The 19,561-nt window shown below is 39.2% G+C and overlaps 1 protein-coding gene across 1 annotated transcript in view; it reads right to left on the bottom strand.

Moving 5' to 3' along the window:
• Positions 1 to 18,487, bottom strand: part of csmd3b (CUB and Sushi multiple domains 3b) — a 335,017-nt gene extending 316,530 nt beyond the window's left edge. The window contains exon 1 of the mRNA XM_072370697.1: positions 18,179 to 18,487. Within this exon, the coding sequence (XP_072226798.1) occupies positions 18,179 to 18,422 (244 nt within the window). The 5' untranslated portion in view covers positions 18,423 to 18,487. The remainder of the gene's footprint in view (positions 1 to 18,178) is intronic.
• Positions 18,488 to 19,561: the final 1,074 nt, after the last annotated feature.

Raw genomic sequence — 19,561 nt, 5'->3', positions numbered from 1 at the left:
GAAAAACTATGTAAAACCAGATATGACAGCTTGTTCTCACTGGTGCTACAGCCTGCAGGACAAAAAGAGAAGTGTTTCGTGATGCCATCTCCAAGGCTGAGTTCTCCTGCTGTTCAAACACCAAATATGAAGTTACATTATTCTGTTATCAACATCGTTGCTGACAATGTTGTCGCCCTGTAATAGTCCTCATATACAACTACCTTATTCACACCCAATTCATTTGGTCTGTGATAGCTCATATTTGTTTTTGTTCAAGTTCAGTGCATAAAAACTCCAACAGCTAATTATTTTTTTTTGTACAAAATTATTTAATGTATGTAACACACATCATATGTGTCATATGTATAACGTCAGTTCTTTTTTTCTTTGGCAGTTCCTTTGAATGTTCCTCAGACCTTACATAGAGATGGACAGCATTTATTCCAAGAGTCTTGTGACATACGCATTTCTTTATTTCTGTGTCTTGACTACGGCTTTGTTCACACAGATTTAAATGCACAACAACAACATGTTAAAAACGTGTATGTTGTCAATTCGTAAGGTTTCTTGCACTCTGTAAATGTGCTGCACACCATTCAGAGAAAACTAAAATTGTGTACAATCATTAGCAATTCAAATTCAAATAAGTATTTATCTTTTCAAATGTATGAACAGGAGATTTCTTAAAAAAAAAACTGCACTGCATTGTGCAAATCTTTAAAGGTAAAACACATATTGAAATACAATTTCTGCTTTTCAATAATTGGATAGGTTAGTAGCAACTACAACATCTATACATATTGTAAATCTTTTTCATGGTATGAACGAATTTTTCATCAGCATGAGATTTTTTTCTCTCTTTTCTTTTGTCTAACATCAGTATTCTATTATCATATAAGCCTGCACAAATGACAGAAGCAGTGGTAAATGCAACTCAGGTTGGACCTTGCAGATGCAAAAACATTTCTAAATGTATCTAACTCTAATTTGCAATTTCTGTCATACATCTGGAGGACAAATGAACGAATTACTGGATCCAATCAATATCATCCATAATCATTTTAGATCTCATCATGGGGGTAGCAGTTGGCCTGCAGTTTATCGTGACTGAAAACAGAATAAACCACAGAACTTATTTCATGGCTTCATCAACATAATTGTCTGCAGTTTGTTGAAACGCTGCAAACAAAAGGTTAGCAAGCTTGAATTCAGTGTGTCCTAAACATTTTGCACTTTTTCAGATGTCCTCAGCTCATTCAAATTAGGGCTAAAGTGGCTTCAAAACAGGTCATTTTTTAAAATCATTATTAATTCACAAGCTGATCTGATTTTCATTTCAAAAGTAATATCACGCGTTAAGTTCTTTCCTCCTCTGCTAAGCTTAGACTTCTAAGCCCCACCCGCTCAATTCCACCCTACTGGACCGATGAAGCAGGTTCGTCCTGGAAATGTCCAGTTGTCAGCTGTACTGAGGAGCATGCTTTTTACCTCTACCACCGGCCTCAGAGGATATAAGAACCCAGTGGATAAGCTATATTTGAGAGTAATGTTCCAGCAAGAGTTTGCAAAAGACTGTATGTGCAGGAACCACTTTTCATCCAATTGCTTTAAAAACTTTATCCAGTTCAATGCTGGACTGAAGAAACTGAGCTGCAAAGAGAGATTAGTTCCAACTCTCAGTGTCTTTTTTATTTAGCAGTAACTAACCTGATGGCTTTGGTTATGAAGATGACAAACACCAACATCTAAAAACTTTTTACTGTTCATTTTTGGAAGATTAATATTAATGTTATGGCATTACTCTGTTAACTGAAGCTTTCTAGTTGAATTGTTACATTCTTTGAGAGATGTTTCTCCAGTTTTAGCTTCTCTTCATTGGCTCCCTGTTAAATTCAGAAAATAATCTAAGATTATTCTCCTCAGTCATAGAGCTCTTAATGACCAAGCTTCATCATATCTTAAAGATCTCATTGCTGGATATTTTCCCAACAGAGCACTTCGCTCCCAAACTGCAGGTTTACTTGTGGTTTCCAGAGTTTCTAAAAGTAGAATGGGAGGCAGAGCCTTCAGTTATCAGGCCCCTCTCTTGTGGAATAAGCTACTAGTCTATGTCCAGGATGCAGACACTCTCTCTAACTTTAAGTTTAGGCTTAAAACTTTCCTTTTTGATAAAGCTTATAGTTAGGGATGGCTCAGGTGACCCTGAAATGTCCCATAGTTAAGCTGCTATAGGCCCCGACAGCTGGGGGACGTCTTGTGTCACACCTTTCCTCTCTTTGCCCCCCATTTAATTTCTCATATGAAACTGTATATTTGGCATTATTGTGGTCATTAACTTGTGTTTCCCTGTACCAACAGGTATCCCTTGAATGGTGTTTGTTGTCCCCTCTTTCATGTCCTCTCAAACCCTAGCAGGATGGCCACCCTATCTGAGTATGGTTCTGCCAGAGGTTTCTTCCTGTTAAAGGGGAACTCCGGTATTTTTAAACCTAGACTTTATTTCTGACATGAAATACATTTATCTACTCACAGAGAACAGTTTGGTGAAAGTCTGCGTCCTTTGGAAGATATTTAGCTCTCCTATGGCTGCAAGTAGCCACATAACAGCACCTATGAGCACACTCTCAAATGTTTTTTCATGCCAGAAATAAGGTCTAGGTTTAAAAATACTGGAGTTCCCCTTTAAAAGGGAGTTGTTTCTCTCCATAGTCACCTCATGCACACTCAGGACGGGAGATGAAGGACTGAAGAGAAGTTTCGGTGCAATCTGTTGGTTTCCTTAGCTAGGAAATTGTTTTTGAATTGGTCCTGTATGTAGAAATTGGACTAATGTTTAATTTAATTAATTGGATTTGATTATGATTGCAATGAACTGAACTCCAATTGGCTTGAATTGGACTGTATCATTGAAGTGCCTTGCGATGAAATTTGTTGTAATTTGGCACAATATAAATAAAACTGAATAGAATTGAACCCAACACAGATCCTCTCCTCACTCTCATTGCTGCACTCAACTCTGTGTACCGCTTTCGGTGTGTTAATATTACATTATCTCCGGCTTGTTCCACTGATTATGGGATGAGCAGCTATCGATCTCACCAAAAGGGCGGGGTTGAGCTCTTGCTAAGATTCTACTCCAAAAACAAAGCAATGAAAATAAGGGCTCAAAAGAGGACAAAGACAAGAGGCACTGTGCTTTAACCAACAGGTATTCTAACCAAATCCTGTCTGATACATCTAAAAAAGCTGTCAGCTAAACTAACATCCATATATAAATGTTTATTGCTGAACACTGGCAAAAGTCACTCAGCAGAACCTGTGTCATGGTAGCACATTAATAACCCAATTAAAACACTGTCCTCAGCCATACTGACACTGATAACTTTGCAGCACATTTTTTTAATCAAAACAGCTGTCTTCACCGGTCAAAACACTACTAAATTAATGACCAAAACTGAAACATCAGCAGTCCCATAAGCCTTTGCACCACTGACCCAAAATCTGTCCACAGTCCAAATGACCGTCCCCTGTGGTTCGCTGCACTTTAATAAGATTTACTATCCACATTCTATGTCACCTGAAGGTGGACATTTACCCACAGCATTTTTCTTTTGCCAACCACCATGCAAATCAGGAAGCAGAAACCAGTTTTCAAAACAACCGGTCAACCTCCAAACAAATCAGCAGTGCTATTCCAGTAATCTCATTGTCTTAAGTAGTGTAAGCTTTCCAGTAATGGTGCTCCTAATTGTAGTTGTGTGCCTTCATTGAATCTTGGTGCGCAGCCAAGTGCCTAACTTGCTTTTACTGTTTGGACCAACTACAGTGATGGACAGAGTGACAATGAAGTAACTTTGAATTAACAAGGCTTCTATTTCCCTTTCTGAGGCAGTGAATAGGGAACATTTAGACAACATTAGATAACAAAGACTAGCCTGGGTTTTTACTCTTTCTGAGGCCTCTGTCTCAATGGATTCATTTGGTATTGTAATAATAATTTATATTAATTTGTATTTTCATTTAAGCATTTATCCTTTGGGTCATGCAGTTAAAAGCTTCTCATAGTTCCAATCGCTTGACAGCTTCAAAATAAAAAAAAGAATTAGTCAATTTATTACACTTTGTAATCTAGCAAAAGCATAAAACTCTAAAATGAGATAGCTATAAAATAACATTTTAGTTTTACTTTATTTAGTTATAAACTAAAAAGAAAATTACCATAAATTCACTATAAAATAACTGCAAGTTACGGTTTATGTTAGATAAACATCTTTGCAAGGTAGGCTCATAAACAATAAATCTTGTCTATTAAATAAGGGAAATCTCTGAGCCAAGCAATGCTTTGTTTTGTATCCCATTATCATTTCCCCATCTTCTATTTTATTCATTTTTCCCCTAAAATTCAAAGTAAATAAAATAAAAGAGAATACAAAAAATAAAAAAGCTAAAAAAAAAAATGGCTCAGCACAAACTTTCTACCTCAGACAGTAAAAAGCGAGCAGGAGATCCTTTGTGGACTCGGGCTTTGATGACTTCTGTGCAGTGCCAGAAAAATGTTTGTGTGGAAACTGAACCTGATCAGTTGTGTGAAGTCGAGAGCAGCATCTTTTGAACACAGTGACCTTCATGACATGTGTGGAGTCCACTGCTCCTTGTGGATGGATGGATTTTAATTTTGTTGATTTCTGCTCTATAAAAGGCCCAAGTTTGATCCAGTGACTCAATTCCTTTTATCTTTCAATCCCTTTTATCATGCCATTTCTTTTGATCTCAAAAACTCATTTCAGCTCATCCTCTACCAGCCATTTGGATGTTGACTAGCCCTTAGAATAGGCTTTTGCCTCCTTTGCTTGTCAGAAGATGTACACCAAATTACATCCAGCAGACTGCAGAGACAAGGTAAAGACATCACTTGGAAAAGTTGAGAGCTGCTATGATACAATGTTATCTTTGTGGCATTGCTCTTTTTTTTTAATGCTATAGAATTTGTTTACACTTTCTCATATGTTTTGATGGTGTCTGTGCACCCGCAAGTTAAATGGTTACCCATTGAGGGAAGCAATGCCTCAGCCAAAAAAGAATATTTATGGTTTAATTTATGGTTTTAAGCGACGGAATTAGGATTCAATTGCTCGCTGTATCTTTAAAGTCAGGGGAGCACTTATCTACAGCCCTATGAGCTGTAACTTATTTTAAAATGACTAACTGATGGTAATAGTACGCTCAAGGTTAACTTTCATTACAGGCAAAAGAACAAAGCTTAACATTTAGGAATTGCAACCCAGGTGGCAGGAAGTCATTTGAATGGAGGCTAAGCACAAAAAGTATTCACAGCTTAATATCCAGCAAAAAACATGTATGAAGGTTCAAAATAGAAAAAAATGGAAGTTTAAATGTTAATTAAGGGGTTCTGTCTAAAACATATATATGTTTAAAAGCAGACCATAATCTTCTCCAAGTGCTGTGAGTACAACTGCCATTACACGTTTAATGATACTGCTGTCAGTACTGGTGGACATTTCACTTTAAAAAAATAAGCAACAACAAAATTAGTATATGTGAAAACATCCCCATCATATTTTAAAAGATAAAGAAAACACTGCCAGTGGCTGTTCTGCCCTTTGAGTAATCAGCATCAGGCATCGGGAAGTCTACACTGGTCAAACAATAAGTTACAAAGGTGAGAAATTGCTTCAGAAGGACAAATACATATAACACAGGGAGATGACAGAATGGGAGTACACTGTACGGTTGTAGTCATGCAGTTAAGCATCTGCTCTCTGTCTGACCCAGTGACCCTGAGTGAGCGAAGAAGGGAGACAGTCAGAAATAAAGGGAGCAGGATAGGGTCAGGGTATGAGAGAAACAGACGGCCAGGGCCAGAGATCAAAACGTTTAATGTTGGCCACTGTGACTCCCTGCTGAGCTTTTCTTCTGCAAGTTAGACAAATGTAGTACATTTTCGCTTCTGATATGTACCACATGCATGCCAAGTTCACTTAAGCAACAATAAGACATGCACAAATACCACATGCAATCATAAATAATACATATTCTGATGATACATTTGCAAACATTTGCTATACTTGTTTCTCTTTAATCTTAAAGCTGTTTTGCCATTTCGATTGCTCATTTACAGAGATTAGATGTTATGTGTTTATACATGACTGAGCAATAGTCTTGAGCCATCATTTTTTTTTTGCTTTCAAGGATACAGACAGACTTTTTTGTAATCTTCCCCAGCTTTCTGAAGGTTCTTCAAAGGTTCCTTTTCTTTGCACTTGTTTCCATATGAACTCATTTTTTTGTTTTGACGCCCGACACTATTCAAAGGGAGAAACGGTGTTTTCTTACACACATAAGACAACTCCGTGAACTGGTTTTTAAACAGTTTTTTAGGCGATTTAGGCACACATTCTGTTCATATTTCCTTATTTGCATCTATTTTTTTTTTCACCAGCAAGGTGATTCCCAAAGTGCTCTTAGTGGTATATCTCAACATGGTGCGATTTGAGGAACCTTTACAAAAAACAGGGTGGAGAATAAAATAAGTGTCGGGCCTGAAAACCCATCTACAGCAGACAAAGACCTGACAAAGGACCTGGGAGATGCATCTGGGCCTTCAGTTGATTCATCTACTGTTCACTGAAGTCTCATCAAAACAGGTGTCCATAGCAGGGTGGCTGTCAAGAAGCCAGATTACACAAGATCTGAACTGAAATTCAGTGGCAACAGGAGTGTGAATTCTCCCCAGAGCCCAGACCTCAACATTACTGAAGCAGTGTGGGATCATCTTGACAGAGGATGAAACAAAAGGCAGCCAACATCCAAAGAAGAGCTTTGAAATGTCCCTCAATAAACCTGGAGAACTATTCTTGAAGACTACTTAAAGAAATTACGAGAAAGTTTGTCTGACAGGGTTCAGGCTCTGTTGAAGAATAAAGGTGTTCAAATAAATGATTAACCATTCTTAAGCTTGTTAAAAATGTGCTGTATTTACCTCATATATTGTGATTCCATTTATGTTTGTGCAAGTTTCAATATATTGCAGCAATTGTTTTCTGTTTTCCCCGCACTTCATGAAGAAATGAGGGGTGGGTGAAGACGTTTGCACAGGACTGTGTAGACAAAATGATGTCCGTGGCAATCATAGCTCTTTCAGTTAACACCCTAGTATGGCCTGCAGAGGCATCCACCTTTTATTGGGCATGATGGAAGCAGCTGAAGCAGGACAGCTTTTTAAAACAGCAGTTTTAGAGAAGATTTGTCTTGAATACTGCTATAAAAATAAGACCTTTAGATTCCCAGCGCAATCGTTTTGGCTTAGCAGTCTCTTTGGAGTAATTCTTTTGCCAACTATAAAGAAATTTATACATTTCCATTCACTTTGCTTGTTTTTTTTTTGCTGTCATTGTTGTTTTGTTTGTTTTTTTTAAATAAAGCTATCACAAAAATAATCCCAATATTGTGTGGGGTATTAATAAATCATTTGTGTTGCCACGGACATGAGGGTAAGTAATAAAAACTGAGGAAAGAGAAGGGAGGACAAAAGAAGCAAGGAGAGGAGTGATGTTAGGTAAGCAGGTGACAGCAGTTGCCTCCAGCTGTGAACTGAGTGCGCCCAGAAACAGCCTGACAGGGCCTGCTGGGGAAATGAGTCTTCTGTGGGAATAAATCTGACAAGTACACACACACGCATGCACACAGAAAATAGTGGGGCACCCTGTGCACGAAAAAAGATTCGCACATACATAGACAGACTGAACAACAGTACAAAAAGGCTCCCAAGGCGCAAGACTGAGACAGGATATACATCATTACTAAGGAAGAAATGCATCACCTGCGGAGCTTTGCGACTCCAATAAGACAACAGGGGAAGGTGAGGGTGCTCATGCATACAAACACAACTTAATGATTACAATAATGATAATAATCCAAAAGCTTGCTTGTTGTGTGATATTGTTGTTCAAGCTTTTAAAAAAAGGGGGCCAGAATTGTGTAATAGCCCAGTAAATACAATAAAATACCCTCATAATCGTGGCAGCACGAGCTGACGTGCTAGTGAAATTGTGAGTGGTTAGACTGCATGGTGTATGTGATGTGTGCTGATGGCATTATTCTGTAGGTTAGGGGGATCATGGGCATTACTGTCACCAGACACCAGGTCTGAACACACTAACATACAAAAACACCTGCTGCTGCTGCTGCAGCTGCTTACTCATTTCCTCTCTCTGTCTTCTAGCTCCCACATGTGCCCAGTTGTGTCATTTTTATAACAGGCTAAAATGTATCACGTTTTGCGACATAATCCCTCGAACAAGATTAAGCAAACCAATCTAGATCTACTTATATGAAAATTATTTGTAAAAACTTCTTGTGTTATTTAATTACGACCGTTGGAAAGTTGAGATTGTAGCATATGTTTTACTATCCCTCAAACTGAAGAATAATTAGTGAAGACATTTTTAAAAAGCCAGTTTTGATCGGTCTCTTTATTTTCTAGGATCTATGGTGATGTTTTCTTACAGCTACACCAACACAAATTATGTTCAGTGTTTGTCTTTTTGTAAAATTGGCTGCATGTTTTATGGATCTCATCAGCTTCATTTATGGCAGTAAATAGTAAGTTAGAAAGGGCCTTTTTGGAGAGAGGTGAAAAAAGGCAATACTCACCTGCCTCTGAATAACATAAATTAACTGGCAAAGTTTTTTATTTCCTTTTTCTTCTACTTTGGCAGCCTATTTCTCTTTTTGAGGATGTGTGTCTGTGTAACATTGTAAGTGATCAGGTGTAGCTAGCACCGACTGAGATGATGAGTTCAATTTCCGTGATGATCTGATAGACATAACACCACGGCTGACTTTAAGGATATCCTATTAATCTAATTAGTTCTAAACTATAGTTAGGACTGGGCAAAGGAGCGGAAAATATAAAAACCACTTTCTTTAACATGTTTCACTGTGTCTAAGAGCTTTTTGAATTGCGTGGTGATTAATTTAAACCACAAAAAAAAATCTAATAACAAATTTAATCAAAATCATCAAAAACCATGCTATTAATATCTTTTCATGAAAATTGTCCATCATTAGTATTGCAGTTAATTAAAGCCTTGTATTATATCCATAATATAATGAATGATATAATATATGCATATAATCTGACACATCATTTAAAGACCGTTACCTACAACTATCTGCATGTGCTGGACATGCAATGCAATCATTCATTAGGATCTCACATTTATCATTAGCCTATTTAGGTTGAGGATATGATTAAAAATACTGAGGAATAAGAAGAGGTAAATCAATCCACCTTTTACAAGCAGGATGAGTAACCAGGGGAAGCTGGCAGCCAAAATTACTAAAACAGGTATAAATCAAAGGCTAGGTGACAGGACTGAAAACAAATTTGTTTTTGGTTACACTGACATGATTTGGCCTGTGGAGCTTTTTGTGATAAACAGTCTGAATTAATGAAGATAATAAAAAACCTCAATACTTGTGTCTTCTCAGTCCCACTCTGTTTTGGTGCTGGTCTTGGAGAAATTTAACAGGAACTACCTCATGTATTCTTCCCACAGAGTAGCAGACAGTCATTCAGGGCATCAGTATCTTCCTCAAGGACAGCTTGACACGGACAGACTGCCCTGTCACCAGGGAGTGAACCTTTGACCAACTTGGTTGTTTGTTTCCACCAATCTATTCCCCTCTTGTATGTATTCTTCCCCATTTTGCACCAAGATCCCATCTTTAATGCAACACCTCCTTCTATACTGGCAGTAATGCACATTTCTTTACATAGACAGAGACACACACTCGTTTGGTTTATATGCTCATGGGAACTCTTTTTTGACACAGTGCATTCCCATGCTCCTTATCCAAACCTTAACCATCACAGCTTAACAACCCCCTGACCCTATACCTAAGTGTAACCCAATTCTAACGATGACCCCAGGTCTTAACTCTTAAAAATCCCTTCATCCCTGTGGGGACAAAATTACAGCACCCAAGTTTATAGGCAGTTCCCATAAGATGGTGTGTAATCAGGTTTTGGTCCCCATCTCACACACAAACACCAACAGTGAGTACCAGCTGGTTATGAGTCTGTCTGTCTTTGTTAATTTCTTATCCATCTATCTCTTAATGCATCACAGAGTCTGCATATGTGCACATGCTCATCTCCTGTCCCTGTGCATGTGTGTGTGGACTTGAGTGTTTGTGTGTGTTTGAAGTCACACCCTCAGGGTAACACATGCTATCTTGGTGTGCCCAGCATATTTTTGTATATTTATAAGCCTGCGTGTGTTTGTGGGTACATTCTACTCAACATGCTCACGTCATGTCTACTTCTAATCATCTCTGAAATAATGAAGAGGCTACAGAGTACTGACAGATTGTGCATCTGTGTGAGTGTGTAAGTCCATGTGTGTGCCCGTGTGCATGATGTCACAGAGACATGCAGGTCTTTCCAGGATTCTGCAGAAATCTCATATTTCCCAAATGACACCTACTGATCATGTTGGGAACTGAGGGGGATTTTTCCAATTTGATAGGCCTATAAGCAGAACCGTCTTTATTTAAAACACTTTCGGCAATGCATTTAGATAACCTAATTTCTGAGAAACACACATTACCCACTCAATAAAGACAATTAAAGATTCATTAGAAATTTCTCATATAATATTTTTTCAGTTTTTTGTAATGCAGAGAGCCCCCATACCATGCTCTTCTTTTCAGTTTTGAATAATTATGATTGAACTCCTTCCAGTCGTGACACCATTCTGTAAACACACAGTTGGAACATAACTATACTAACTATACATATATATATAAATATATATCCTATTAATATTCATTTTTATCTGAGAGATCCACATTCAATTGAACATACCTGTTGATAGTAGATACAGTTCAATGTGCGCAATCTGACATTTCTAAAAAAAAAAAAAGATAATAAAGATAATTGAAAGATGTGGCTCTATAGCAGTGTATTGCAATCTGTGTGTAGGAATTTAATGTGTTCCTTGTTATGAGAAAATGCCCACATGGGAGATAAACTGAACCGTACCCAAAGAGAAGTTGTTTTCAGAGAACTGACACTTATGACAAATACACTGAAGAAATGGGGAGAGAGGGGAGGAGTATAGGCAAGACGTATGGACAAAAGAAAAGAAAAAGAAAGGGGTGATGGTGGAGAAGAGATGGCAGATGTGAGATGAAGGAAAGGTGGCGATTACAAAGTCATCATATCTTGAAGTCAGCACCAGGAGGTGGTAGGGAAAAAGAATTGGATATTAAGAAAGGAAGGAGGAGAATGGGAGAAGAGAGAGAAAAATACCTAGCCATGGAGCATCCAAAACCCAAGTAAGTACAAAAAAATACAAGGTTCATAAATACTTGACAGACGGAGTTCCCCTATACAAGGTTTCATGTAAAAATATAGAAAGTACATGTCCAGGCAGTAGCTGTCCACCGATGGTTAGTTACTAAATGCAATTCTAAAAAAAAAAGTACCAGGATTTGCATTCACAGGCAAGTATCAGTAAAATAGGTTTTGGTGGGAAATTAGTGCTTCTTAGACAATCATAAAACATGATGAAAATATTCATACATTGTCCACGACAGATTTTGTGCACCAAGTCGGCGCCATTTGGCAATTACTACCATCTCTAACACAACCCTCCATTTTCACAGTAACAAAGATCATTTGTCACCTGACTGACTGGCAATTTCATGGCCTTGGAGGTGTGGCCTGTTTCTTGATTGTTTGATGACAAATGAATGAGATGAAAAAGTCTACAAATAATTGGTGGCCGTTTATGGGAATTCTCAATATGCTCTCCATAGACTCTGCAATACAGGTATCTAGTATAATGAAAGGTTTGTGATCCCAAGTACAAAATATCTATCAAACAGGATAGAGGCAATGTTATACCATGAATCACGTGGCTGTCAACTGAACTATGTCATTAGCATTTACTGATAACATAACTGCTGACAGAAGCAGGGGAATGGACCATACAGATGGATAGTCACCTGAAACATACTGCAAAAACAATCTAAGAGCTTCTAAAAGGTACGGAAATGCTACAATCAGTCATGAGACCTCAGCCCAGTTGACTGTGCTTTTAGATGACTGAAGTCAAAATTGCTAGGAGTTAAGACCCACACACAAGCAGCAACTGAAGTCGGCTCAAGCAAAGCCCTGGCAAAGAATCTCCAGGGAGGACATAGCATCTGGTGATGTCAATGCCGGCACAGAGTGCAAAGGATTCACATCTTAGTAAGACAGTAACCCTGAGACTTTCATTTATCTAAGACTATTTTTGCACCTGGAGTGATGATGCATGGTTAAAAACAATTAATACATTAATAAGGTAAATACAGTTGCAATCGCTAAATGGTGAAACTCTCAATTAAAGATGAAAGTCTGTACTTCAGTCATAAATTGATTTATTTATATCTGATCCAGCCTAGTGATGCACAGCTGTCATATCATGAAAATAAATCCATATTTGAATTTTAATGTATGTTTATAAAAAGTGTAAGGGTGATTCTTTATTTTTTTATTTTGCAGATATCTACAAAATGTGTTATTGTTGTTTAGTCTTTGATAAACTAAATCTCTGATCTGTAAAAGCAAAGCATAGTTGCAAAGGCAATTATATTACTTCCTATTTTCCATTAACGATTGAAGAACGGACCCTTGTTTGTTTTATATTTTTGTTTCAATGAGCCAGACTTTCACTTTAACTTCATTTAAAATGTTCTTGAGCAAGAGAAATCCAGGCTTTCTGATGGTCTGAAAACTTGTTTACTTATTTTCCGTGCAGTCCTTGTACCTGGCCAGGAGACTGTGATTTATGTTTGTTAACACACAAACACACACATACAAACTCCCGTAATCATTCGAACATAAAATAAGCATTTAACTTAAGGGATGAACCAGATATATAATTCATTCCCATTTCTGTACTTGCAGAGTGGACAAGGTGTTTTCAAAAGCACAAACAGCCCAAAAGTCAGCATGTGTTGTCTTAAAGAGGGTCTTTAAAAAAAAAAGAAGAAATAGCAGCAAAGAAGGAAAGAAGTGCCAGGTCTAAAAAAAGGAACCATCTATGGCCGATGAGGAGTTTCTGTAAATTATGTACTGAAGGAATAGCAAAGATCTGACACAGGACCTGAGAGACGCAGGTTCCCTGAAGCCTCATCAGAAATGGTCCCCATGGAAAGGTGGCTGTCAAGAAGCCATTCCGAGAGAAGTGTATGCCAAATTACACAACAACTGGACTGGAAATCAGTGACATCACATCTCATGGAGGGATGAATCATCCCAGAGCCCGAACCTTAATATCATGGAAGCAGTTTGAGATCATCTTGACAGAGAACGGAACAAAAGGCAACCAACAAATCTGGCAGAACCATTCCTGAAGACTGCTTTAGGGCTTGTTTAAGAGGGTTTTCAGCTTTGTTGAAGCATAAAAGTAGTCATATCAAGGTGGTCAGTGAATTTCAAGCTTGTGCTCTGTTTTTACTTGTTGCATGGTCTTTTTATGTTTTAATAAATCATTGCATCTATTTCCCATTTTCCTCATAATATATAAAGAAATGAGTGGTGGCTCAGGACTTCTGCACAGTACTGTATATGGTTAATGACACACTACACACAGTTATCGTAAGAGTTTGATGTCATGGTCAGTTTCATATGTATATGTATAGGAATTAAAGAGGCAGGTGTTGTGAGAGGCTCATTTTTACTTAACTGTATAAACATTGTGAGATTGTTATATGACTAGTTGTTAAGAGAAATGGGTGGAGAGAGACAGAGGAATAAGGAATGAAAACAAATGAAAACAAAGAAAAGAATGGAAAAAATGGAAAAAATGCAAGTGACAGATGTGAGAGGCTAGCAATATCAAAGCAAACCATTAACTGACTTGTGTTATATTTCCACCCCAACCCCTCACCACCATGGCTGTTTGACTTCCTGAGTCTCATCTGCCCTACTCTCTCTCCCTCGTTCTTCTCTGTCTTTCTTTGAGTCAAAGTATTTATATGATCAAGAGGCTGACTCTGCGACAGACACATCTTCCTCCCAGAGAAACCAGCCGTAAGCCATGGGATTAAATGTGTGTTAGAGAGCCTGCGCCGTGCTAATGCTCAGTGCGAGAGTGCTCGCCAGGCTCAGAGAGTACACACTGTGCTAATAGTCCAAATGGATGAGTGCGAGGGAGAGAGACAAAAAGTTGCCTCAAAGCTCGCCAACAATGCACAGCATCAACTCTACCTAGAATATCAATGGATAACTGACAACAGAGAGTGATGACCAAAATGTTAGATCAGTAACTCAACACAGATAAATGATTGGTAGTGGCAAATTAATGGACAACATCAATCAGTGACTTATAATCAGCAGCAGGCTTGCTAACCGTGCCAATCAATCTCTGATATTCAGTGGTCGTTATGAAAAGAGGTTAAAGGGCCATTTCACTGCCCCTCACAGCCTGTGCAATTTAACACTGATGACTAGCATTAAATTACTAGACTCTACCAGGGGGTGACTGATAAATTTCAATTTAGCCATGTTGCAAGAACAAAGAATTGCATTTCCAAGGCTCGTCGATATAAATTAAATTAGCTATTTTTATCCATCTGGGTTAATTGAATGGCACATGCTACAGACTAGCCTTCAGCAGCAGGAGTGACAATCCCTCATCCCACTGATGAGCAGAGGTAGATTACCTGGCTGTCTAATTGATAATTAGTGCTACATGATTGATCAGTGTTGGTCCTTTGATTAAGTGCCGCTGAGATCCATACACAGCCAGTAAAAGTCTGTGATGAAGTTATATCTTAAAGATGGTGTTGAGAAAGTGTTCACATACAAATATGCTGCAAAAGTGCAGGTTGAGAGGCTGGACGCTTCTATTGTTTCAAGTATGACAAGCTAAATGTAGCTCAAAACCCATTTAGATCTGAGAGGTGGTAAGAAATGAAAAATGTGTGTGGGTTTTTCTTCTTTTGAGTATGTGCACGTGTGATTTGGCATGTTTGGTGAGTAAATTAAGCCTCTGGAGCCACAGGACAAATCTGACAGATGAAATGAGAGGAAGGGAGAGGGGAACGTCAAATAAATGCTGAGCAGAGAAGAAAAAAGTAGAGGAGCAGGGGACAGAAGAAGAGAGGAGAGGTAGAGTTAAGCTGAACAGAGAGTGGAAGGGAGAGGGGGGGATGAGTAAGAGGGGCGTAGGAGTAAGAGGGGGGTAGGAGTAAGAGTATAGCATTTTTCAAGACTATTACAAAGAAGAAAAACTTCACCTGAAGTATAACAATATTTAACATCAAGGGGAACATTTTCATAAAAAGCCAAACATTTCAAATAGGAAGGTGAGGAGGGTAAAATGTTGGAACATTTCATCATCTCTCTTCAAAAGACCCCTTTGTTTCACAGCACAAAGACTTTGAGGAACACACACTGTTTAATTAAAACCCAAGAATTATGACAAAGGTGCAGTTACTTATTAAATGGTACTGGGTATTTTTGTCAAATGTGTTCAACTAAGTTGAGAAATTAACATTTTTGTCAAGTGGCTACAGCCCGATAAGGATCCATTACCACCTTGTTCATTACTTCAACGTCCAGATTGCTTTTCAGAATAGCACTGCAGGTCCATACAATGATTGGTTACCTGCCAATGGCTGGTAGAGCAGACTAATTTACCAGCCACAGCCAAAATAGAGAAGCATTTGGCTGGTTTTAATTTTCAGCTGCTTTTTAAAACCTCGGTCCCTAAATTGTCAGCATGCATCAAGTAGATGCTTATTTAGATGTCTATTCTTTTTTTTTGGCCTCTATACTTTAAGTTTTTACTTCCTGCCAGCCTACACATCTACGTTTGATGTTTTATTTAACCTGATAGTTTGGTAAAAATGAGCATTTAACTACTGTGTAGAAATGTTTAAATAAAAATCAATAAAAAGTAGTATGATACTATGAGATATCTCACTGCTTTGATAGCCGCAGGGAGATCAGTGCCAGAATCTATGCCCCTGAGGGTTTAGAATGAGACCTTTTTTGCCTGAGGAAATCCTACCTTTCTTGCGTATGTTTGGTGGACATCCCACAAATCACAATCTCCCATCTGTTGGTCAAAGTGAATAAAATAACCTTTTGAAACAGGCTACAAACAGGCAAGTTTCCTGCTGTTTTTTTTTTTATCTACAAAGCTCCATTCTGTTACCATCCTCAGTCATGTGTTTCAGTTTGCCCTTCCCAGTGTCGATTTGTTTAATCGCTTTAGAAATCCATAGTATTCTGGCTCAGTCAGCCTACACACGATTTCCTTACACTGGAGGATCATGCAGACTTTACAATGACAAATGGTTCTCAATAGCCTCAACAATTATATTTGCTTTCTTGTTCAATTCTCATCTTTGTCTCACCTTTTTCTGCTGTCCAAAACTTAAGCTATGTTGTCTGACAAAATCTGTCATAAACCTAGTTCTGTTGAAGCTCTAAACGTGTTCCATCTCTGTCTATTCTACAGTTTCTTAACCCTCCTTTCACTCAACTATTTATCAGTCTCATTTGTTTCTACTTTTAGATCAACTTTCTCCATACTCTTCTCTTAATTCTATGTATAGTTTTCCACTTCACAAAGGCCTCACCAGACAGACCAATGCATGTCTTGACATGGTTGTATGTATTCTTACTCAAATATGTGTGTTCATAACCTGCTTTAACTACCAATTCATCACATATGGACATTTGGTTTCACCATGTGGTGGCAGTTTTTAAGGCAAAGGATACTCATGTCATTACCCTGAAAGTCTGCTGTAAGACTGTAGCCTGAGGTGGTCTGAAAGTCATGTCACTCATGGAACACATCACTATTGTAATCCAACATTGAAGCAACATTTTCTAAGGATAAAATTGTGCATTTGTGTTTTAAATTGTAAAAGGATTCCTTTTTTTGTTTGTTTGTTTGTTGTTGTTTTTTACCCAAAGAGTGACTTTCAGCAAAAATGTGGAGTAACATTCTAACACTTTTTTTTTTAAGCATGAATGGGCATTTATAATCCAGTCAGAACTCAAACTCAGGTTTCTGGAGTGGAAATCCACCTTCAACCACAGAACATGGTCTTTGTCTGACCTCTTAAGTTCTCACTTGGAAAGATACAGATATAGATCACTAAACACTGTACATTGAAAAAAAATCACGCTAGAGGGGCATCCAGTGCTTTGATGTGTGACACCCAAGGGCTCCTGACCAAGCAAGTGCCAGTATGTGACGAGTTGGGGGTGAGAACATGGTCATGTAGAATTTGTGAACTGGATAAGAAAGAGAAAATAAATATGGAAAGGAGCACAAAGAAAATATATGTTAAAACTGAACATTTCAGCATTTTATTTCACTCAAGTGAGGAAAGATGGGGGGAGTAAAAGATAAAGGGGAGAGGCAGGGGAGAAAAAGGGAGGACAAGGACAGAAAGTGTGTGAGACTGAAAAGGTGGAAGATATCAACATTGTTTAACATCTTTAGAATGAAATACAACAAATAAGAATAAATGGGCATCGAGGTAGAGATTTAGGACTAAAATGCTATGTAAGGCTTGGGCCTCATCACTATAAACAACTCACGTTCACACATCCACACAAAATCACAGGCAAACACACTCCCGCACACACTTTGGTATAAGCAACTCACGTTCGCTGCCACAGCCCAAGAGCTACCGCAAGAATATTTATTGGCTACCAGCTCAATGGCTGTATTGAAGAGAAGGATGGGGAGGGAGGAAGAGAGAAAGACAGAGAGCAAACTGAAGAGAGGAGAAAATGAGGAAGTCGGGAAAGAGGCTGTTGCCACTTCTTCCCCTCAGTCTTTTTTGCCTTCATCCCTGTAAGGAAATTTCTGTTTCTCTGCTTTCCTCCGCAACACACACATCCACGCGCAGGAAGCTCCCTTCTCACTCACACACATGCACCGACACCTCGGAGACATCCTCACGCGCACGCAGACATCGCCACACGCAGAAGAAGAAGGAGCTTCTATCTCATGACTGCAGTGAAAAAAAAAGTCTCGCCCAAACCGTGATTGTGCGTCTGTGGGGGAGGACATTTATGTCACTGCGTGATTACACTCATGCATGTGTGTGTGTGTGTGTTTGGTGGTGGGGGGGTGTCGCATCTCCTTACCTTGCGCGCGCCAAGAGAGCGAGCACATAACAAGACTCCACAGAAAACAGCGCATCACCGTCATCCCTCCGTCCGTCAACCTCACGTTCATCCCTCTCATCCTTCTCTTCGTCGTCACCCTCTTCATCCTCCTAGACGAGAGGTGCGCCAGACAGCGTTCCGTGCCGTTATTAGTAATATCATTAGCATCAATACATCTTCCGCGAGCCGAGCGCGAGCCCTCTAAGCTCTCACCGGGCCGCATGCTGCTTCACATCCAGAAAACGGAGGGAGAGAGAGGGAGAGGGAGAGGGGGGAGAAAACGAAAGAAGGGGGAGGGGGGTAGAGGGGAGACGCGTGCGTTTTCCTTGCCTCCTCCTTCTAACATAGACTAGATAAATCCTTCAATTCCGAAAAATGAATTTTGTCAACATCCAGAGTGGAAAGCAAAGACGCAGAGGAGGCAGAAGGGACGGACGCACAGGTTGTCTCTCTGCTAGCGATGCTTGTCGTCACTATATCTCTGTTCTGTTCAGTTCCATCGCAAAAAAAAGTAATAGAAAAAGAAGAAGAGCCTCAAATCCACTCCTCCCTCAGCTGCATCCCATCTTCATTCTGATGAAATCCTTCTTTCTAAATAGGCTTTGGCTTTTTCCGTTCCTCATCCCTCTGTGCCGTTTTAGTGTGCGTCTCCACTCCCATCCAAAAAAATCCCTTTAGCTCTTCTCCCGACTCTTTTCCCACTGGTATCTCTGGGTCACAGGGATCTCTGTTCTGTATTTCTTTCCTGTCCGGATAATCCTCCTCTCCTCCTTCGTCTCTTGACTCATGCGTCGGTGAAACCTTCTTTTCCTCCTCTTCTCCCCCTTTCCACCTGTCACAAACTGCGAGGGAATTTTTGCATCTTTACCCCCTGAAAGAAAGGAAATTCGTTATTTTCATCAATCTCTCATTCGTCTGACTTCTTTTCAAATAAACATCAACTGTCACTCCTTTTCATATCCTTACCAAACAAGGCAAACCAGAGCTTTCTCGTTACGTTGAGACAGTCCTTTAGTTCTCTTCGGAGGTCCAGGGAGTCAGAAATATTAAAAATCCCTTTTCTTGTCACAAACCAGAGGATGCACGCACCCTTCCCAATGCTCGGTCCACTCTTCTCTCCCGGTGAAGCAGGTTGGTGCGTCTCTTCCCTCTGCCAGCCGGTACAGAGATGCTGCCTTCATGAACTCCTCGTTCTGTAAGCTCCCGCTGCTGTTCACGTGCTCTTCGTCGGAAATGATCATGTAAAATTGACTTTTTAAAAGGTAGACTGCTGTTCGGGTGGTTGATGGTTTATTAAATCACATAAGATATAGACAATCTTCTTTACCTGTGCGAAAAGGTAAGAAAGCGTTGATGTCCACT

The sequence above is a fragment of the Leuresthes tenuis genome, unplaced genomic scaffold (genome assembly GCF_036924035.1).
Source record: "Leuresthes tenuis unplaced genomic scaffold, fLeuTen1.0.hap1 SCAF_18, whole genome shotgun sequence".
NCBI classification, from domain to species: domain Eukaryota; kingdom Metazoa; phylum Chordata; class Actinopteri; order Atheriniformes; family Atherinopsidae; genus Leuresthes; species Leuresthes tenuis.
Note: the sequence above shows the minus strand (reverse complement) of the source record. Positions and strands in the feature narration are given on the sequence as shown.